Source organism: Aquila chrysaetos, chromosome 6 (assembly GCF_900496995.4).
Source record: "Aquila chrysaetos chrysaetos chromosome 6, bAquChr1.4, whole genome shotgun sequence".
Classification (NCBI taxonomy): domain Eukaryota; kingdom Metazoa; phylum Chordata; class Aves; order Accipitriformes; family Accipitridae; genus Aquila; species Aquila chrysaetos.
The window spans coordinates 31,853,774-31,876,485 of record NC_044009.1 but is presented as its reverse complement, the minus strand read 5'-3'; the positions used below and the strand labels follow the sequence as shown (position 1 = coordinate 31,876,485).

The following is a 22,712-nucleotide window of genomic DNA, read 5'->3' as shown; positions in this document are numbered from 1 at the left end:
CATTTTGCCCAGAATTTTAAGAGACAAGCTGTTTCTTTCAGATCTCTTTGGAACCAGTGATTTGATGTTTTTTTTTAAATTTTTGACAGGGACTAGAATGGACGTTAGGTTAAAATGTTCTGAAGGCTTACACTTTGTTTCATAAGCAGCTCTTCAATACACTGTTGCTATAATGTGGATTGTGCGTTCTTTGAGGTCAGTTAGAGAAAAACCTACCATCCAAATTGTTGGCTAATCCTTTCTTTAAGACAGAGAAAGGTCCTGTTCCCATTCTCTCTTATATTGCCTGTATATTCCTATGTCTATAGTGGCAGTAGAATCTCTCACCCTACCATACAGGTTTTTTTCAGTGCTCGCATTATGTGTTGCTATTCTGTATGATCAGTTAAAATCTAAAGGACTAGTTGCACCATTACAGATGAGATCCATACTATAGCAAGTAATCATCATTTGTGTACATTCAGTGATGAAGGAGTAGGGATTTTCAATTTGGATTTTTTTTTTTAATGAAACAAATTAATTCAAGCTATATTTGTCATGAACAGTTTTCAGAAACCAGATCCTAGAAAGCCTGAAGGATGCTTTGCATGTGTAGTAGGTAGGAGCATACGTGTGTTACATGTGAAAGTCCAACAACTTGGGTTTCAAGACATGTGCGAGGACCATGGTACACCTTGAATACTGGGCTGGTGCTCTCTAAGGTGGGCAACCTGACAAAGACAAAAAATTAATAGATGCTCTTGCTTCCTCATTCTAGGAGTACTTCTCAGACTGTGTACACTGTGTCAGAAAGAGCTGGCACAAATTACAGCACCCATTAGGATGTCCAGTCTGCTATAGAGTTGTCCCAAGACCTAGAAAGAGGGAGGCTCTTAACCCCATTCAAATCTCAGATTATAGCTTAAGGTCAAGGTCCTTAAATAATTTCAGCTTTTAACTATCTAGAATTTTATGTTTAAATCTTAATATCTGAGCTCAAATGAAGTGAGCTAATTCGTTTTATTTTAAAGTCTCACAGTTAAGCTTTAAGAGAAATCAATCAAGATTTATTAAAATTCCTGAAAAACTCATTTTTCAAACTAAAAGCACTGAAGATAAATTTGAATATCAAAAACATTTTCAGAAGACAGACCATATTTTGTTGCCATTACTTTATGTTTTTAAAGGTTGCTAGGACTGTTTTGGTCTACCTGTGTCAGTTGTATCAAATAAGGCAGTTCAACTCCTAGAGAACAGCTTCTCATTAAATACCATATATTCTATAAATGTGTCAATTTGATCCGATGACATTAACTTCTTCGAATATTCCTAGAAATATTGATTGTTCCATTTGTGTACACAACTTACTCTGATTTCTTGAAGTTGTTACCTGTTAGGGAAAATAAATGCACAGTCTAGTTAATAATTATTGTTAAAGTACATAATCTTCTGTAGACATGAGAAACATAAACCCTAGAACCCCATGGGACCTGATCATTCCTGAGTTATAAGCATCTTATTCCCACTGATATATCTAGCCAGGGACATGAACTGACATGGGTTCAAAAATGCCTTAGTAAGTTCATATCAATTTATGCCTGCTCTCTATTGAAGAAGTAGTCTCAAGTTTTCAGTCCCCCAGATGACAAAATGGTTTTAACTAAATACATTATTCAGGACATTTGCCAAAAGTCATCTCATTTTCATTGCAAACTGTTTGCTAGTATTCAACTAGTTCTCTTGGACACTCTCTCATTGAGGAATACTATTCTACTGGCAGTCCATGCATGCTCCCTGAAAGGAGCAGCAGTAGCTCTTCACTCTTGTCTTCCAACAACTTAAGAGACTGCAAATCCTGTGATAGAGGGGCAGCTGTGCCCCTGGAGGGTAAGATGAACTTCTCACTGATGTCTATTCTTGGGATACCCTCTAAGGAACCATAGCTTAGAGAAATGGAATTATACTACAAGATATAATTATGCTGTAGGGCAACTCCTTAGTCCCCAGAACAGGTCTGGATTTAGCTCCCTTTCAAGAGATGTTGTTAAACACATCATACGTAAAGCACAGCTTGTGTTGGCAGGGGCCCCAAAGAAGTGTCATCACAAGGGCTGAGGTAGAAAATATTTGCTGTACATCACTTGAGATGACAATGGATAAAGAGCTAGTTCTATGTATACAGCACAGATTGGGTAATCTAAGGCACTGGGTGTGTGAACCTTGCTCGTTTACGATGCACTTGGCCACTCAGCATCAGGTTCAGAACCATGGTATGCTTTTCAAACAGTGCCTTCCTTTCTTCACATCTAGTGACACAACACTGAGCATGCACAGGCCTGTCTCACAGAGCAAACACCGAGGAGGAACTTTGCATCACAATTCTTAGAAGGTGCAAAGAAGTCACTGCAACCACAAATTTTGCCTCCATCTTACCCAAGGGAAGAAGGCTTTTCCATTATCTTGAGGGTTTTGCATTTCCCAAGGCAACAATGTTAGATGGAAGCAGTCTGAGTTTGGGACTGAGGGAACAGCCGATTACATATCCTTTCGGGGGTTAGTAAGATAACTTTATTTGGCTTTAGCTAACAATGATTCTATTGGTTTTATTCTGCTCTGTTTGTTACTTGGGGATGGTAAAAAGAAAAGATTCTTTCGATAAGGACATATGTGTGTCCCAAGAATCCAGACATTTTCCAGGAAGGTTCTAATTTGTAAAATTATTATTACAAAGAATCGCCAGTGGCAAAGGAAAAAGAAACATCTGTTTGGCGGCTGGTAACAGCTGTAGTGGTTTGAAACCATTCCTAGAAGATTCTCCAGGGTTTATCAGAAAAGTTAAGGTTTAGAGAAAGCTTCCTCTGCAGGCTGGTAATGCAAAGTGTTTTGCAAAAGAATGAAGGAATTGGCTACTGGGAGGAACAAAAGAGTCTGGTGGAATAGCTTTCTGAGTCATATCAATTTAGAGAGCAAAATAAATATTCTTCAAAGGTGAAGAAACCCTAATCTATGAACTTGAAGAGGGAAATGAGTATATGAATGCTATTCAAGAGTGCAAGGAGCTGTGGGCCAGCTCTTGCGGGCCAGAAGTTTTTAAGCAGGAGGAGAATTTGGAATTATGTTACCTATGCTTAATTTGCTCTTTACTGTTACTCATGTAACAGTTCACACCACTGCTCAAGTAGAGGAAAAAGTAGAAAAAGAGGACAGAATAGGATTTTTATAGAAAAGAAAAGAATGTAGGGAAGATGAAAGAATTTATTAACCCTAAAGAAAAAAGCTATAGTAATCTTTGAATGCTCAAAAAATTTTGGAAGAGGAATTAAGGAATTTAAGAAAGAAATTTTATAATTTGAAAAAAGCACATCATCAAGGGAAAGCTGAAGAACATTGCCAAGAATTCAAGTTTTTACTGGTATTGTGAGAACACAGTAAAAGTTAAGCATGAGGAAGTCTGATGCTTGATTCAAGTGATGAAAAATTGTACTCAAAATGCTCCCAACTAAAGCTGCCTCTTAACTACACCTACAGATGTGGTGTTTAAGAGTTGATCCAGAGAGGGCTAATTCTTACTAATAAGTACAAAAGATGCTTATTGAAACAAACCTCACTGGAGATGAGATCAATCAGCACAATGCCAGTAAGGTGTTAAAGCAATGATATTTGCTTTGGGAAAGGTGCTCTAGCAGTTCAACAAACTGCTCAGTACATTAAGCAGAAAACACAGTGCATTTCCGAGGAAACTGAGAAACCAAAGACAAACTCACTTGATAGGCCAAAAAAAAAAACCCCAACTGTGAAAAGAGGAATAGCTTTGGTCCCAACAGAAAGTCTTTTGCCAAAATCCCGTAAAAAGTAAAAGCGACAAGTACGTTAAGACAAACTAGCAGACAAAAAAACCCCCGAGACCAGCTAGATAAATCTGGGCAATCTGGGAGTTCTAAGTCGCTGGAAGAGAAGAATAGTTTTCTATCCCTGAAGTAGAAGGACATACCCCCTTAACCTATTCACTCCCTTTTCTGGTCATTCCTCCCCGCTCTTCACCAATATTAAAGCCCACGATGCCCCATGCATTGAAACTGCCTTTAGTTAGCACCCCAAGTGAGAAGTTTTAAAACAAAACACAGCAGGGGAGGGAAGCGGGGAGAGCTGTACTGCTTCAGCATGTAGATGGCTGCTCATCCTAGCAGGATGCAGAGCAGTGTGCTGGGATAGCAATATACTGGGGAGAGAGCACAGTTTCAGAAAACATTCACATTGGTTTCTTTCGTAGTCACGGAGCTGAGGTTGCTGCTGCTGCATTGCAGACTTTAAAATCATCTGCAGAATCTAGCATGCCAGCTTTGATTTTAAGAATACATTCAAGCTATTCAAAGAATAATTTCCTACACTATCTTCTTACCAGCTATAACAATAGATTTGAAGTTCCTAACAAAAACAGACCTTTGAATCTGTTGAATAGATTATCTAATCTAGGAGAATAATCCCAGCAAAATGAAAGAGATTTGATGAGGATGGTTAAAACCAAAGGAATTATCTAGCTAACACAGAGAGACAGGAAGTGGGAACATAACATCTTCAGCACATGAAGCTCTTATTCAGTTTCTAATGTCAGAGCAAAAAAAAGCACATGTATTGTCTTCTAATGCAACAGCTGCTTTTATGTTTACAGATATCAGTCAATCTCTACAAAGATAACCACAATCAAGGCTTAGTTCAAGCTCAGACTGAATACTCCACATGTGTTCAGACTCTACTGTTATGGACGCAGTTCTATGAGACATCCTATTACAGATAAAGATTGGAAGGAAATCCCAAACCCAAACAATAAATGATACTAGATTTGAAATACAGACTTACATCAATTAGTAACTACTAAATTTTAAAAATAACAACAGACACCACAGATCAAGTTATAGCTGAAACGCTGTGCTGCTATATAGCAGGGATAGAGGCTTGAAGAGGGCTGTCATTAAAAATCAGTTATAAGGTCTTGAAAAAGTTTGTTTATTGTCTGAAATTTCATGATATACGTGGTTATGTGAAGAATTTTGCTGCATGCCACAAGTTTTAACAAAAGGTAGATGAATGGTTCCCATGGAATGAAAGAGACTGAGGCTGCACTGCCTTAAACCTGAGCTGTTGTCTAGGCTGGGGGGGAATCACTGTAACTCAGTCTAGTATAGTTTGCTTTGATTTCTTTTTGTTGGTAAAAAATAGTTCCAAGAGAGTGGGACTGTCCTTCAACATAAGTCTCCAGTTTTCTGGAGGTAATCTGTCATAAAGTATTTCAAGCGAAGTAAAACTGTAGTTTTTATCCAGCTTGATTGTTCTAACAATACATATGATGAATTAAAAGGAAAAAAAAAAAAAGAGATCCCAAGATAAAAAAAAGCATCCCTCCTCCTCAAGCTGTGTTTTGTTCAGAGCTGACCAGAGCACACCTATTTTTGTGATGATGCAGGTGAAATTGGGAGTGAATGCCACATTTGTAAATCCCAGTAAGGCCCGTGTTCAGAACACGGGCTATTTCATGCATGGTCTGAAGCATTTCATTGGGTCCTAGGAGACTGTTTTTAATGAAAGCTTAAACACTTCCAGGATTAGGCCACAGCTGTCAAGGAATTTGCAAATACAAAATGTACATATGCTTAGGGTATCTGGTGATAGCTGAGTGCTGGAATCCTTTTGTGAACCCTTTTTACTCTATGCGAGGAGCACATACATTGCAAGATATTGCAATTTATCTTCCATTATGTGCAACTGTTTTGCCTTCCTTTGTACCTTACATTCAGTATAAGTATTAAATGCCCCTCTCTTTGTTGGCTTTTCTCAAGTCTTATAAACAGAATTCAAAATATTCAGCAGTTTCTCGTCATGTTTCTCCTTGACTCTTGCCGCGTTTCAATTGGCAAAATGGAACAGTACACATTGCAAAGGAAAAATGGAAGAAAAGAGGAAAAGCTCTGATGAGGAGAAGGAATGCAGAGCTTCGCATAGCAATAGATCATAAGAATTCTGCCTAATATGACTACAGATATATGTGTTTCTTGAAAGCAGCTCTAGAAACTGTGGAAGACAGAACTTTTCCTACCACCCACCACCACCACCCCCACCCCCCCCCCCCCCTCCCCGGTCCAGGAAAGGCTTTTTACATGTACACCAAAATGCTGAGTATAAAAACCTAGGTAGATACCGTGAACTTGTAGGCTGATCAGTAAAGATTGTCCATGAGTAGGTATTAGTAGTTTTTACAGAAAAGTTGTTTTGCAGGCAGCATACCCATAACAGCAGGTACTATAAAACTCTATATTTATTCCACAGACTATTTGCTTTGCATTCTGTAGACTATTTGCTCCATTTAGACCACCCACCACCTATTTTACGTGCTTTATAAAATAAGGAGGTGACTGATGAATAAACTTCTTACGTTTGCCATCCAAGTCAAAAGCAGAGTTATCCTCTCCCAATCTCTTGATGCTACGCAGAACAACAGGGTCAGACATGATGGTTAGTTACTTAAATGAGAAGTCCTGAAGAGATGGAGGGCAGGAAAGAGCGTCAGAATGTGTTTGTCTGTAAACATACAACAGTATTACATTAGACTCCTGCTTACCTCAGTTTTGCCCTCATTATCCCAGGGCAATGCCACTGATTACAGCACAAGTTATAACAGAATGGATGTCCCAGACACGGCAAAACTACAGAGTAGAAAACCACCTCAGAGAAGCATGCCCAACTCACCCCTAAGTGCAAGGCCTCTGAAAGGCTTTATTGCCTCCTGCCTCGAGTGAGGGCCGCTCCGCGGGGCTTTGCAGCCCACTGCAAACAGCCCTGTCCCCATTAATGGCTCTATTAAAATAAACTACTGCTTTTGTGCAGGTGACATCCGTAGGTTATAGGCTGAGATATTAATATGACAGATCCTGCCTCAGTTATAAGGAGGAGACCTGCCTCTGCCTTGTCCGTCCCAGCTGGCAGCTGGGGACAATCGGGGGTGGCAGGGGACCCCAGGGCCACACCAGCATCTGCGGCATCACCACCACCAGCCGCACACCCACAGCTCTTGGCTGGGATGAGTTAACCAGCAGACTTGCTCCTCTGAACAGGTTTATTCCTAACTAGTCACACTGGCATGCCAAGCAGATGTCGTACGTGAGAAGAAATAAGGAGTCAAAGTTAACACGTTTTTGTTAAAGCAAAATCTGCAGGTAGTGCTAGTTTTGGCCGGGTAGGCCTGGCATCCAAGATGGCACCTGGAGAAAAGTACTGCAGAAACCCTTCCCAAAACACGCCCTTTCATAACCAAAGTCATCTCATCCACACCTTTGTTTAATGTAATGTATCCCAACGCGTAGTTACAATACCTTATTCCAGTCATTAAACATCAACGTTTGTATGTTTATACTTCTGTATAAACCTCTCACAACCTCTCATTTTAAGCATATTACAACACATTCAGGTATCAAAGCTTTAACAACTTTTACCCAAATAACACAAGTCTTTTGTGTAAAAGACACATTTCCACAGATTATTTGTGTTACACCACCTAACTTCCCAGCCAGCTGAGTCTTTACCTATTTAGCCCTCTAAAGGAACCACTTTTTTTCTCCCAATGGTATTAAAACTACCCAAATCCTTCATACTGGCAACAGCTGTGTGATGAGCTACAGGTGCGCAGTTCCTTACAAGTGGGAGGGGCTGAGAAGAAGCCTGGCTCTGAAATTACCGGAGCATGAAGGAAATACACCCATTCCTAGATTGAAATGGAGCAGCAAAATAGGTGCCAGTCCAGTGGTTCATGATGCATGTGTGACTTAATAATTTCACTTCCCGTAAAGTCCTAGTCTTTCATTTTTGTCACTTTTCCCTCCAAACTGGCCTTCAAGAACTGCTGACTCCCAACCAAACCTTTCTCTTCTTTTATCCTCTTTTCCTGAATTTTATGTGTACATCTCTTGGCACATCACTGAATCATCAGTAAATCAGGCTGGAAAGACCAGTCTCCTGATTAATTCTAAGCAAGGTGAAGTTCAGTTATTCTTCTTTCATTTTAACTGATGCTTATCAAAGATGCCTGAAGAACTCCCCAGGCAACTAGTGCTTCGCTATCCTTATTGCTAAAATTTTTTTTCCTAATGTCTAATCTGAATCTTACCTGTCATAATTTAAACCCCTACTTCTAGTGCAATCCACCAAGGATCTGGAACATAACATTCCTTTCCACTTTGTAAGTAGGCTGTATTTATTTGAATAATACTAGAAAGTCTCCCTCTTCGGATGAAGAAAGCAACCCATTCAGTTTTCCTTGGTAGGGTGTACTTCCTAAACCTCTGATAATTTCCACTGGTCTCCTCTGGATTCTAGCACATCTTTCTTGAAGTGATGAGTGCATAACAGCACTACAGCACCACAGCACCAGTCTTACAAACACTGAGCAAAGGAGAAGGATTATTTCACGTTTCACGGATTATATTCCTGTTTATGCAACCCAGTATGACATTTGGTTTTTTAACAGCAGTATCACTCTGTTGATTCACATTCAGTTTGTAATCCACCAAAATCACTCACTTTTTGCAAGCAATTTGCTACAGAGCCAGTTGCTTTCCAAACTGTATTTTTATAGTTGATTAATCCTGCCTGCTATTGTCCATATTTAATAGCACCTTACATTCTTCAGCCCATTTTACCTGTTTGTTAAGGGGATTTTGACTTCTAGTCCTGTTCTTCAGCATATCTGCAGTCTGTCCTACCTTTATGTCATGATCAAATGTAGTAAGGACATTCTCCATTGTGTAATCCACATCATTATCAATATTACTGGATTATACCAGAAGCAAGACAGACCTCTGCAGAACTTCATTCAGTACACCCATTCATTTGGACATGGGTTCATTGATTGCTACTCTATGGATATAGTTTTTCTTGCCTAAAAGTTTCTGATGAGCAGAGACGATTTATTCATCCACTGGTCAGTAAATTCTGACCCCCTCACATTCTGTGACCCCCTAAATTGTGACCAAAATTCCCTGCTTAAGTAAATATGTAAAGCCAAATCACCACTGCAATAGCAAAATGTCTGGCCAGGACTAGAATAGTCACTTACAACATAAAATCACAAGACCTTTTAACTCATCCCCACATACAGTGAAAAAAGTTACAATTTGAATCATAATTTTTCCATTCTCTGAGACAGATGGCAAATGGGCTGAACAAGTTATGGTACTTCTTTAGCTAAAGTCTCTACCATGAGTACAGTTCCAAGTTCTCTTTCTGCTCTTTTGCATAACAGAGAAAGCATGTAACACCTGCTTCTGTCCAGAAAGAAAGGAAAGCATCATATACGTATCACTGTTTCACATGGGACCTATCTGCAAATCATTAAATTTCACTTCAGCTGTATTTGCATCAAGCATATGGAAGAGGATTTAACAAGGGCTTAAATTCCAGGTGACATTCAGTTTATACTGAAATAAATGTAGCCTCCCAAAAAGAGCAAGCATAGATTCCTGGCAGCATTAAGTCCCTTGAGATTGTGTTTTCACTGAAGATGAGAGTGACAATTTTCCCCAAGTGGGAAAAAAATTTTCACTCACTTCTTCAGTGAAAACACAGAGCTTATTCTGCTCCCTCCCTCCTGCCTTTTGCTGTGTCTGATTGATTGAAATAGACTCAAACAGAAGATCTCCGAAAACTGTTTGTTCAAATCATCCTAAAGTTCCAGAAGTTTCTTAAGAAAAAAAACAAACCAGCCAGCTCATTTTTGGCAGTTTTGTCAGTCATCACATTCTCAAGACAATTTTTTTTTTTATATGTCAATTCAGTTGTGAGGTTGGAGCTGGAGGTCTGAAAACACAGACTTTTTGCTCCATTTACAAAGAAGTTTGACAGTGGTAGCACAGACTGGGGAGCCCTTCACAGTGACATGATTCTAAGGAAAATACAACTTAAATATGCAGTTGGCCTAAGGCTGGCCAGTTTTTTTAACCTTAAGTGTATGTTTTTAGGAACGACACAGTTAAAAAAGAAAAGAATTAATAAATTTCAAAGGCGGCCATCAGTGTGAGAAAAATAATCAAATCACAATGTTTGTATCTTTGTTAAAGCTTTTCAGATTTTTGATTCAAATTATTAAAGCATCATTGGCTGAATTAGGAATACCCAGAAGATACCAACTGCAACCATACGCTCATTTTTTTTTCTGAAAAATAAAGTTCACCACAATGGTAATTTTACTAGCAATTTGTCGTTAAACATGAAGCCATCATTTGCTTCTAGATCTAGTACTGACTGCTTTGCACTGTTTAGCACACAAGTAATGGAACTGTATAAAGAAAGCTGAGCTAATAGATAAGCTGCTGATTTTATACTGAAATTAGTATAATTGGAAATGTCACCTGGATTATGAAAAAATGTTCTGCCGGAGTAAAGAAGTGATGTTCCTACCTGCTTTTGCTATCAGAATAGATCTAAACTTTAAGGGTGGTATTTACAGACACATTCTAGCAGCTTTAAAATACTTTACGACTTCACGGAAGTATAAACCTATTTAAATTAAGTGATATAAATCATTTGAACCATACTACTGAATGTGGCTCACAGTGAAAAGCTATGAAGTGGTTAAAAAGCAACCCCACTGCATTTCTGCTTCAGAAAGATAAGGGATAATGTCATATTGTAAATTGATGAAGAAGGCAAAAGTAAAGCAAAGCAAAGTCACTCTCTGCCTGTCCTCTTTCAGCTATTTATTATTTGACTTTGTAATCATAATATCTATACAAGATTTTGTAATGGAACATGGTAAAAATCAATCGGTATAAGAACATCATGCTGGGAAGTCTCATTTCAGCACTTGCTCTGACACTGTATTTTAACACTATGAAATGTATTTTGCAACTGATTTTTTAAGCCTGAATGCTGATGCAGTTTTAAATAATAGGAAGAGTGGAAAAAAAACCCAATGATTGACAGACTTGAATAAGGATTCTAGTTACAAACACTTGCTAGAGCTAAACTTTCTGGAATGATGTCACTTTTCCAATAAAATTGTGGCTGTTCCACATTTTTGAAAGGTAACACATTTTTCCTGTATTTCTAATGCTCAACACATCAAATACTATCCACATACTATCCTGTCCAGCAGGCATCATTCATTAGCTGACTTAAACAGATTAGTATAGCAGATTAGCATGCTCTATTAGAATATTAAAATAACCTTCCTCGGGGTCTGAATGTTTAACTGGGAATCACTTACAACATCTTGAAAAATACTGTTGCTGATGTCTGCATTAAAAATTATTTAGATAATAGAAATCAGAGGTAATAGAAGGGATTAGATCATCCCATCTACGCCTGTGTGTGCAAAATACAAACTAGAAGCAGAGAATACCTCAGAAACTGCACTAAGTGAAACAGCATTTTACTCTAGCCAATTAAGGTATGGATGCTGGATTTTTGATAAACAAAAATCTTTAAGGAACTCAAAATCCAGCTTTAAACAAGTAATACTTGGAAAATACTAACAAAGGAACATATCCTATAGAATGAGGTAACATTAGGACCTGATCCAAAGCCCTTTGAAATCTTTTTCAAATCACATCTTTATTCAGGTCAGATCTTTATTTAATATAAGGGGGGGGGGAACCACAAAAAAACCAATGAAAACTGGCCCTGAAAGCACTATCCTTCATTTTTCTTTAAAACTAGGTTCCTCAGATATTAATGATAGCATACATGCAGAAATTCATTTTGCTTCAAAATAGAACTTGAATGTCTTGTTCTTCAAACAGTCCCATAAAAAAAAAAAAAAAAGAAAGAAAAACCTCACTCACTGTGCAAAAGGGAATTTAGCATTTAGCTTAAATTGTTCTGAAGGAAAAATACAGGTACCTTTCAGTTCAGGAAGTTTCATCAGTTAACTCTGAAACATTAAACATGATAGATTTGTTACTCACCCGTGGCTGTGAAAAATCATGTATCATAGAATAAATTGCAAGGATCCTGTTCAATTAGTCAGTGAAGCACCCAACCATTTCCCATCATGTTTTCATTATTCTAACCCATTTGTCAGAACTGAATCTTTAAATTAGGCATTGGTTATTTGCACCTGGGTCAATAACCATGCGGTCATAATGGTTACAGTTCATTGACATCTAATGGAGGGTTTAAATTTGACTAATGTAATCTCACAAGTCAGGGCACTTGGAAAGCAATTATACATGAGGAGACCAGACGGTTCTCTGGGAAAAAAAAAGCTCACAATGAATGTACGGGAAGAGATTATTATAACATTATTTTATCAGCATTAGTACAGAATTACTTTATTAGCCATGCAATAATTCGGTTACACTACTGTTCCTGCGGTAAATAGCAACATCAGCTGAATAATATGAAAATTGGTTCAGAGATTAAGCTAAATTCAGATTAAAAACTTGCTCAAAAGCTTTGTTTTCTAACCCATAGCTTGTCCCTCTCCCCATGGCTTCTAATATTTTGCCAGTCTTCCTTTAAGAAGAAGATTTTACAACGTGGAAGCTCCTGAGTAGTAAGTAGTGAATTCTCGTTGGAGATGAGTCCTCCATGGATTTTTTCAATAAGGGACATCAGTGAGGACAATGCTATGACCTCAGCCGATGTCACCACAGAGTTTAGAGGGAAATGGCAACCATGGTTTAGTTCCCCTCTGAAACCAGTTCTCGCTACAGAGCCCCCTGACTGATAGGACAAGATAGAAAGGCAATGCCATAATCTTAGTGACTGTCAGCTCCCCTCAAGTCTTCTGTGCTCTCAAATTTTCTATGATAAAGCCTCATGCACAAAAGTGCATCACAATTAAATGTAGCTGAGCAGAACTCTATTTTCCTTGTTTAGCATCATTACTGTGTTCACAGTGACAGCATAACCAAACACAAACCTAGTGCCTTCTCCCATTTTCTTAACAAAAAGTCTCCATCTATGCTAATGTACACAGCACAGCTTTGAGAATAACACTATCTATCTGAGATGTCACAGTGCTAATCATCTTGTCCACCACATCACAGAGCCAGAGGAAAAAAAAAAAAAGTTACTTGCAGTGCACTGCACAGGAGTGGAAAGGCGGGAAGAAAAATTATATGGTGGAACAAAACTCTGCTTTGCTTCATTCTCCCCTGACAGCTTCTTCAGGATCAACATGGCCAAAGGTCATGCAGTGCCTTTGCTTTTCAAGGTACTTGAGCACAGCTCACACTTAGCATGCATCTCCAGACAAGGCTTGGCTTGCCAGAGACAGAATATAATTTTAGCTTTACACAAATCACTTAAGTCTTTTCACTTAAAGACTTTGCTCATCTAAGCATTCGGAAAGTGTGTGCAGAGCCTGTTTCACGCTGATAATGAAGTAGATTAAGGCAGTGATGAATTGGAGCTGAGACCACAGACTACCCCAACCCTTTTGAAGGGCTCTGCTCCCTTCTAAACCTCCGCTTCTCTCAACTCGACCTTACAAAAAATCCTGAAGATTAATAAATTCTGACCTGACTTTATGACGTGGGCCATAAAAATGAATCTATGCTGAAAAGTCATCCATCTGTGTAGAGCAAAGTGGAGAACATAACGCACTCAGTTTTGGTCCCGCTCCCACAGAGTCACCTTCCCCTCTTACAGCTGCTAGTGGAAAAACTAGCCAAATACACTCCATCTCCTCAAGCCCTTTTGTACTTTGTTTCCTTCTGATGTCCTAGGAAGGGAAAACTCAGTTTCTGTTGCTAGAGTCAGCCCTTCAGTGAATGAAGAATTAGCCACTGAACTGAAACAATAGAGAGCAAGACTTCAGTAAATCAAGGAGACTGAGAAGAGATGCTCCGATTCCTGAATTCCCATAGGGGACACATGGAAAATCTCTGAATTTTAGTAGGCTATAGATACTATTTAGTTCATGAAAGATGTACTGTCGGGATAATTCCCCTCAGTTGTGGTCTGAGTTGAAGGGAAACATTTTGCTTACAGCTCACATCATTTTAATACCTCTTTGCACAGGAAGAAAAAGATCACAATTCATTGAGCCAAACGCAGTAAAATAACTGCTTCTTCCCTCAATTTGAGTAGCTGTTTATTCCAGCATATTACCATTCCAAATGAAGTTATCCTCTCTTCTCTGGATTTTTTCCAACAGTTCATAAGAGGAAGTGGATAAAAATTAATCTTAGTTATTCTCGTACAGATAATTTCTCAGTAAGAAATGAAAGCCCACACACTGTTTTGGCACAGGACTCCTCAGCTCTAAACTGTAGTCTATAACCTATTGATCTTTATTCCAGTATGGCCAACAGCTAGTAGCAGCAATCAAATAAAATGCTTCCAAGGCTTTCTAAAGATAGCCAGAAATTTAGCACTGAGTGCTCACAGCTATGGAGGAGTAGGTGGCCACAGTTTTCCACCTGGGGAAGAGACTCAGTCTGCCACTGCAGGCTGGGACTCCAGATCAGCAGCTTGTTGCTGTGTATTGTGCTAAAGTCTGTATGAAAGTACAGCAGTCTGGACTCTCTTGCCTGACAGAAGGCACTGAGCAGACAGCTCTTACACTTCATTAATTTATTTTTTAACCATTCATAGCCAAATTTATTTCTGTAGCTAGCGTACAGTGCTTCCGGGCCCAAGAAGCCAGACCCTGGATTTTTCACTTGAGTATAATCTCCATCTTAATTGTGCCACTTACAGTGATAGCACCTCAGAGTGTCAGAAGTGTAAGGCAGATCTCAGTATTGTAGTACACTTCTGCTTCTGCATGATGCTTTATCTTCCTGTCCTCTGCTCCTTTGAAAAACAAAGGAAAACACTTTGTTTGCTTCTTTATTTCTCCCAGTTTTTGAAAATTTTTTTTGTTATTTTGCTCCACATGCTAGCACAATTTTTTCACCTAAATAGTATGAAGGTGAAAGTAAAGTGAACTCTAAATAAAAGCAAGTTACAGCTCTCTTTTGGTACCTTGAGGTAAGGGACATTGAAATAAAGTAGTTACAGTTTGCAGCTTGAATTAATAGACAGATGACTTCTACATCTGTTCGTGGAGTGTCACTTGTTAAATACTCTTTATGAAATTCATCTAAAAAAAATTATCACGGTTATAAAGGTATCTAGAGGACAAAACCAACAAAATTGGGCTGGAAGAGAACAAGGTCCTCTGTGGCACTCTGATCAGGGCAGAGACTGGAGGAGTGGGAAGCTACAGGGAAGGTCACCACACACTCACAGTTAGTCAGGCTGGCAAGTACCCACATGCTGTGTCTTCATTCTTTTCTTGGCACCACAGCAGTTACACAAACATGACTTAGTATTCACTTTGTACAATGCAAAGTGAATTTTACACTGGGCTTACTGATTTGTGACTTAAGCTATTAAAAATGGAATTATGTCAATCCCATGAGGTGCATATGTACATTATTTCCTTCAATGCAGCATGATTTTGAAAGTTACTGTCCTTTCCAAAGATCTTTAGCAAGTGTTCTACACGGAAACCTCCTTTTTGCACCTAAGAGCAAGACTTCCTCTTTTGATGGCTGAGTTTTATCATTTTTGCTGCAAGCAAAAAGCTGTTTGTCGATAAGAAGTCAATTTCCTTTTTTTTTTTTTTTTTTGCAATCAAACTACATTTCTTCATACTGAAATGGGGAATAGCAGATACTTTCCTTACAGTGAAATAAGGAAAGTACCTCTGAGCACAGTGGGGGCGTTTCTGTGAACATGACTTTCTCTTGTTACGGCAAGTAAAAAGTCCAAGTCGGTGATTATTGGGAGAGGATACCTCCAGGTGGGAGGTTAGCACAAAGAAAGAAACAAACTTGTTTTTTTCTCCCATGGTCTAAGTCACGATCAGAGACAGGAAGTCATGGTATATTTATTTCTTGGTCACAAAAATATGCTGTACTGAAACTGCAAAATACCATCTGGAGTGGGTCCAGCAGGGAGGCCAGGAGGTAGGCAGCAAGGGACTTAATCTCTAGTAACTCGCCTTGTTTCTATAGTTAGCCTCTCACCATCTGCTCTTCGAAAATACCAGAAGCAGGACATGCACTCACTTATCCTGTTGATCCTACCCAAGTCTAGAAGCCAGTAAGGACTTTTTTTCTCCATTCCAAACACTGGTGCAAATAAAAATAGCAGAGGTAGCAACAACACTTCTAAAAAACAAAACAAACCAAGCCGGTAAATTTTAAATGCAAACTATAACTTTCATATCAAAATAAAGTGACTCACCTTGTTAAAAAAAAAAAAAAAAAAAAAAAAATCCCTTCAAGAGACTTCTCTGAGAGTGCCTGCCCTACCCTCTGGGCAAGCGGCCCCAGGTCACTCACCTGCTCCTGTCAGAAGGTGGCACGTCCACATGAGCCTGCCTGTCCCCTGCGCCTCCGCTCCCTTTCCCAACCACTCTTGAGTGCCACCACTCAAATGCCTTTGGGGCTTCGGACTGAGTGCTGCTTATCACTCTCCCTCCTGGAAACCAGGGAAAAATACATTTTTTCTTGATGAGCCCTTTGGTTTTTTCGTTTTTTTGGTTTGTGGCCCCTATAAAAAATTGGAGGTAGATCTTTACATTGCAAAGCTGTGGGCAAGCGCTGGACCTGTCAGTCTCCCTGGCAGGCTGGGGTTGGAAACACAGCCTGTACAAAGCCGTCTAACTGAAAACCTTGTAATTTCAGCACTTTATTAATTTGATATAAAGTCCCACCGACCCATTGATTAAGGATCACGGGGACCAGAAGTTAACCCTGATCGTCTAAGGCCCATGTTTGTAGACATGCCTGTTGCCATGGCAAAACCAGGCCTTTTCCCTCGGTCTAGCTAGGTTGGCTTTTATTTTTATTTACTGACGAGATTGCAGATCAGGCCAAAACTCTGTTTCGTTTCTGTTCATTTACCAGTTATGCTTTGTATCTACTTTATAGTTGACGTAGGGCGCGATGAAGCACAGTTCTGCCTCCCCCTTTTCTCCGGAGGGACTCTTCTCGAACCTCCGTCCCTGGGCCCCCCGGTTTGCGGCCGCGGCCGGACCCCGCGCAGGCTTTAGCACACGCGAGGTGCGGGCGTCCGGCACGGCTGAGGTCCGGGGCGGGTAGGTGTGGGCGGACAGGAGCGGCAGGGAAGCGGGGCCTCTGTGCCAAGGAGGGCATGTCTCCGCGCAGCCGCCGCCAGCACGGCTGGCTCTGGCTCTCACGCGTAACAGCCAGGGACTGCCCAGGCTGCTAGTCAGCTGCAGGCAAAGGAAGGCTGCGAAGGAGTATGGCAACTCCGAGCAGAGCAAGGGACATTATAAAGAGAACGGTAATTTTAATAAGGGTTGCAAGAGAAGGAAAGCCAGCCGCTGTGCTGGGTCTGCTGTGCGTGCATGCGTATGCCGAGAGAGAAAAATTTCCTTGTCTTGAAGGAACTTTGAAATACTACCCAGGGGAGGCGGTTACCTAATCACTTCTTCATACTTTCTTCACTACTGATGCTGCAGAGGAAGTTAAGCAACAAAAACTAGCATCTCTGCATTGCAACTTTTGCAACACCCTGGGTAACTTCCAGCCAGCACAAGAAGCTGCATTTCACCAGCATACATATTTATGTAAACAAGCACCATGAGCAGCCACGGGGCTTGCGATAAAAATGGAGATATATTGAACCTCCCATGTCAGAGCAGAAAGCAGTTCTACATGCAGAAAATAAAAGCAGTATTCCTGTTCCTATTACGATGCTTAAAAACATGCCAGGTGTTTGCAATTTCCTTTTAAATTAAGTTTTGCCAGAGGAGAATTTGACCATAGTAAATGCAACTTCATTGTGTCTTGCCCTGCAGAGACAGATTGTCTGTAAGCAATCTCTAAAAAGGTCTGTACTCCTTTACATCTAGTTAGAATTATTTTTTTAGTCGATTGCATTAGGCATCTCCTGTTTTCTGGACCATGAGCGCTCATGAAGAAGTATAACTGAATTGTTTTCTCTAAGCGGAATTTCACCCATCATCAATAGTTACTTACAAGTGCACTATTAAGTCAATTGGAGTATAATCCCAGATATGCAGGCTCTTCCCAAACATATTTTGCAGTACTGATGTTGCCACACTGCCTGAGCTTCATTCACTCCGGCAGGCAAAGTGTTCCAACCTGCACTCTCCTTCCTGTGCTCAGGGACCATCACATGCACACTCCCACAGCCTAACTGATGGGGATTTATTTCTTGAGAGGCAAGGAGGCAGTAATTGCTACCCTCTTTCTTGAGAGTCTGGCGCTGGCAACCAAGGTTTTAGTAAAATAAAGTAAATAATTTTTCATGGCTAGCATTGCGTACGTGTCCACAGTAACAAGAAAGGTTCTGGGTCCTGCTGATCTTGCTTGACCGTTTGTTGCCAGCTGGCTCCAGTGTCACTCTTTAATTTTCTATGAACTGACACTAAGTTCAGACATTTCTGTTGGTTTCTATTCTTTTTTTTTTTTTTCTTCTGGTTTCCATTTCATTTTTGCTACACTTTTCTAGTCAGCATTTCTCCCAGATATGTTCAATGGGAGCTTACTGACCTGGCAGCAGTAACCTAATATGGACAGCATTATTCTTTGTAACCTTATTACAATCTCCAGTTCTCATTTCTGCTCAAGGAAGGATTGTGTTTGTTTGTTTTAGCACAAGGAGGCCACTGCTCTGAATTGTGCCTGCTTATCTGAATAGTTGCAGTTAGCCAACTCAAGAAAAAAAAGAAAAAAAACCAACTAACTAACAATCCCTGAAAAACTAGCACCTTTTTTTTTCTTCTCATTTCAGGAGAACGTGTCCAGAAGACTTCAGTAAAAAATGCTTTACTACGTATTATTCTTTCTTGGAATCATCTCTCTGTGGTGGCATTGGAGAGCAAGAAGGAGCGTGAAGGTTACAAATCTTACCGGAAAATACATATTCATCACTGGATGTGACACAGGATTTGGAAATATGGCAGCAAAGGTTTTTGACAAAAAGGGATTCCGTGTTTTTGCCAGCTGTCTGACTGAAACAGGAGCCAAAGAGTTAAAAGCTGTGACCTCGAAGCACCTTCAGACAGTGCTGCTAGATGTGAGAGATTCAGACAGTATTAAAAAAGTGGCTGCAAGGGTCAAAGCTGAAGTTCAGTCAGAAGGTGAGTGCCAGGATATCTGTCTTTAAAAAAAAAAAAAGAAGCAGAGTTTTCCTAAAAATACCATGCTATGTTCACAGCTTAATTTAACTGACATTTGACAAGTGTGTGTGCATGTCTTGTCCCCTTCCAGAAACATGGAAGAAGATCTCACTAGAGGGATGTTTTATACATCTAGTTAGTGGTAGGTAACTATTTGGGAATGTGCTCAAAAAGTCAGGCTTATCAATACGTCATTGTCAGAACAGGAATCCAGTCCCTGGAACCTTCGTTGGGACTGTTTGCACTCACATGCTTATCTGGGTTATGGCACGAGTGCTCAGCACCTCCCATGCTGTTACCCAGCTAGGGAACAAATTAAATAGATTCCACTTAACAAGCTTAAAGAGTTTTTATTTTAAGAATTGAATACATATAATAAATGATCTGTAAGTAATCACTCATTCTATCAAAAGCAAAAATTACATATGAACTTTATTGAATAAATCTGAATATAACTATTTTGGAATATTGCTTGCAGACCATCTGAAAAATAGAAAAATCCCATATCTCTGACCCAGCAAGTTGTGGAAGACAAGATGCTGCTGCTGTTACTGATGCTAATTGGTTTCAGTAAGAGTGGTATTGCAGTAGTTTACAAAGGCCCAAGATCCTATGGGCTGGATTCTGCTAACTTTTGAGTCTTAAATCTGGTCTATTATGATGTGCCATAGTACCAATTATACTTCATGCTAAATTCCAGTCTCCATTCGACCTTTCATCTCTTCATAAAATTGCTTTTAACTTGCCAAATTGCTTTTATTTGAAACTGTGCTTTGTTTCAGGCCAAAAGTGATTTTTTCCCCAAGAAAAACTATGAGTAAGATCAGACCAGCAAAAGTATTCATTCACACAACTCTGACAGCTGATAGAAGAGAAGAACTGGTTTTACATTTCTGTATTTTCCCCTCCCACTTCTGAGGGCTCAGAAATGTTTTTCAAATCAATCTAGTGTTTTTTCCTTGCCTCCACCTCATTTTTTGGAGCTGGCCGTTCATTTAAAAAGAAAAAAGTCCTTCCCATTTCTAGCTGGGGCATGTCAGTCAATGTGAGGCATAAGTTCTCTGCTACAACAAAAATGTTGGGGGGGGGGGGGGGGGGGGAGGAGAATAGCAAAAGCCTTCCCTGTCACACAGTTCCCATCTTGTGTTCAAACCTTTGAGAAGGATTTAAAAAATTTTTTTGTAATCAAGAGCTGTTCTTTATTGTCCTGGCACCTCACCCATCTCAGAACCAGGGCACACTTAACTGTGTCTCAGGACAATCTACCTGTATCAATATAGTTGGTACCTGTCACCCAATATAGTTGCTCTTTGCCATACCTGGGCTTCGTCTACTGCCCTTTCCCCCCCAAAAAGCCAACATCAGCCCCTGCCCAAAATGCTGTGGCAGGGGGAAGACTACGCAAAGGGTGATGGAAAGCATGGTGATAAAACCTGGACACTGAGAATAAAGCTGAATACTGCAGGACATTCTCAGGCAATTCCTCCAAATCTGTATTGCCTTCTTGGTCCCTCACTGATTTTCTGTGAAGTCTCACCCACTTCAATTAATCTGACACATTAGATGAAAATTTGCTTCCTGACTTTCTTCTTCTTTTTTTCCCTACAGGTCTTTGGGGACTTGTCAATAATGCTGGGATTATGGGGATATCAGCTCCTACAGACTGGCTGGATATTGAGCACTTTAGAGAACCAATTGAAGTTAATTTAATTGGACTCATAAATGTTACAATAAACATGCTTCCCTTGATAAAAAAAGCAAAGGGAAGGATAGTAAATGTATCCAGTGTTGGAGGTCGCCTAGCATTCAGTGGTGGAGGCTATTTTGCTTCAAAGTTTGGGGTAGAAGGATTTAATGACAGCTTAAGGTATAACACTCACTATGAGGAAAGACCACTCTGTTTTTTTCCTAAGGCTCATATACTAACTAAAAACTGGCACATGCAGACTGGGAGCTGATTTACAATCCTGGCACTTGGTATAAAATTGAAGAACATTAGACACTTTGGACTAATTCTTCTGAAAAGTTCTTTTGCTCAACACAGATTATGCCACTTTTGAAATGGTTCAAAGCCTGTTGGGCGCACAAGCTGTCCTCAGGTATTATTGCAGTGTAGTTGATACTCTTACAGATTCACAACTAGCCTACCTTAGTGTGCACAGAGGCCTTATTGCAAAGGAAGCTCCGCTCAAGGGAACTGAGAAGTCTTTGCAATATGAACCTAATTCTCCTAGTTGAAAAGTACACCTAGAAACTTCCAGCAGCCGCCCATCCAGAAAAAATACATACCATGAGTTATCGCCTGATAGTAACTTTCGTCTAAGCTTTGTTCTCCAAAGTGTCTTCTCTTTATTATGCTGATCATTAGAGAGATCTAGAGAACGTAGCAAACTGATCCTGGGGACCACCATGGCTTCCTCTTGTAACACAGGCAGGGAGCTATTTGTGTGCCTAAATATATAGTGCCCTTTTAGATACTGGGACACCCACACAGGGCTGACAGATACGAGGTGGGGCCAGAAGGAACTGTACCAATCTGGAGCATAAGCCAGAGGTTGAGAAGGATTTCCTAAGACATGTAAAATGGCTCTAACCACTTGCATTTAGGCAGCCAGGCAGTCTTACAGACAAATCAGATAACTAATGAGCTACTGCAAGGTGAACTAGGATGGGAAATACACTCTGCCAGCTACTGCACAGTCACTGCCCATGCGTGTTCTCACTCTGTGAAGCACGTATGAGAGTTCATCCCTCTTTCATTTAGGGATAACAAGCTGAAAGTTCACAACCATGAACAAACCTTCACAGTATTTGTGTGCTGGTTTGCCACGTAAAGACAGAAATAAAAGTGTTAGTACACAAAAAAATCCCACAGTATTAATAATGTGTAATGCGATTAAATCGTTGGGCTGTCTTTACAGGAGAGATATGAAAGCTTTTGGAGTTAAGGTTTGTTGCATTCAACCTGGACTGTTCAAAACAGCATTATCCAATCCAACAAAAATTATGAAAGAGAAGGAGGTTATTTGGAATAAGCTTCCCCCTGATATTAAAATGCAATATGGAGAGGACTATTTTCAGAAAGGTGAGGCAATTTCCAGACATTTGTATCAAAAGAAGCAATGCATTTCTTGCTGAGAAAGCTTTGCAAAGTAGCTTTATATCTTCTAATCATTCTGACTTTTTGGAAAGACTGTGATGGGAAAAGTTACTTTTCAAATGCATCTGCATCACAATACGACTATCCGCACAAAAGACTTGTTCTGGGAAGCTTTATTCAAATCTCAGTTGATGATTAATTATTCGTGTTGGCATGAAGCTTTTGAGCAAACTCCCAAACAGAAAAACTTTTATCTGATGATGTAATCAATGTGTTCGATGTGTTTTTCTGTCATTATTGTTTATTTGTTTAGTAATCAAATAGGGATCAATTCCCTTTGCTTCTGCTGTCCCCAGTCGTGATGAAGTCACTCAGGACCTGGCCGACAGACACTTGCTAAGCCTGCTAAGCTGCTTGTCTTTCGATCCTTGGACTTTCTTGTCCCTCAAATTTTTTCCTTACAATTGTGTTTCA

General features: G+C 39.9%; 2 protein-coding genes across 6 annotated transcripts in view; one reads left to right on the top strand and one right to left on the bottom strand.

The window, feature by feature from the left end:
- ABCB11 (ATP binding cassette subfamily B member 11) overlaps positions 1 to 12,064 on the bottom strand; it is a 54,349-nt gene extending 42,285 nt beyond the window's left edge. The window contains exons 1-3 of one of the 3 annotated variants that reach the window (XM_041124639.1): positions 11,931 to 12,064; positions 6,407 to 6,552; positions 1,348 to 1,369 (exon numbers count right to left, since the gene is read on the bottom strand). In XM_041124639.1, coding sequence (XP_040980573.1) covers positions 1,348 to 1,369; positions 6,407 to 6,482 — 98 coding nt within the window. In that variant the 5' untranslated portion in view covers positions 6,483 to 6,552; positions 11,931 to 12,064. The remainder of the gene's footprint in view (positions 1 to 1,347; positions 1,370 to 6,406; positions 6,553 to 11,930) is intronic. The other 2 variants (XM_030018651.2, XM_030018652.2) reach the window with 2 other exon arrangements.
- LOC115343118 (dehydrogenase/reductase SDR family member 9-like) overlaps positions 1 to 22,712 on the top strand; it is a 33,966-nt gene that overhangs the window by 9,238 nt on the left and 2,016 nt on the right. For 2 of the 3 annotated variants that reach the window (XM_030018660.2, XM_030018659.2), the window contains 4 exons: positions 18,751 to 19,099; positions 19,230 to 19,280; positions 20,747 to 21,005; positions 22,060 to 22,223. In XM_030018660.2, coding sequence (XP_029874520.1) covers positions 18,781 to 19,099; positions 19,230 to 19,280; positions 20,747 to 21,005; positions 22,060 to 22,223 — 793 coding nt within the window. In that variant the 5' untranslated portion in view covers positions 18,751 to 18,780. The remainder of the gene's footprint in view (positions 1 to 18,750; positions 19,100 to 19,229; positions 19,281 to 20,746; positions 21,006 to 22,059; positions 22,224 to 22,712) is intronic. The other variant, XM_041124641.1, reaches the window with a different exon arrangement.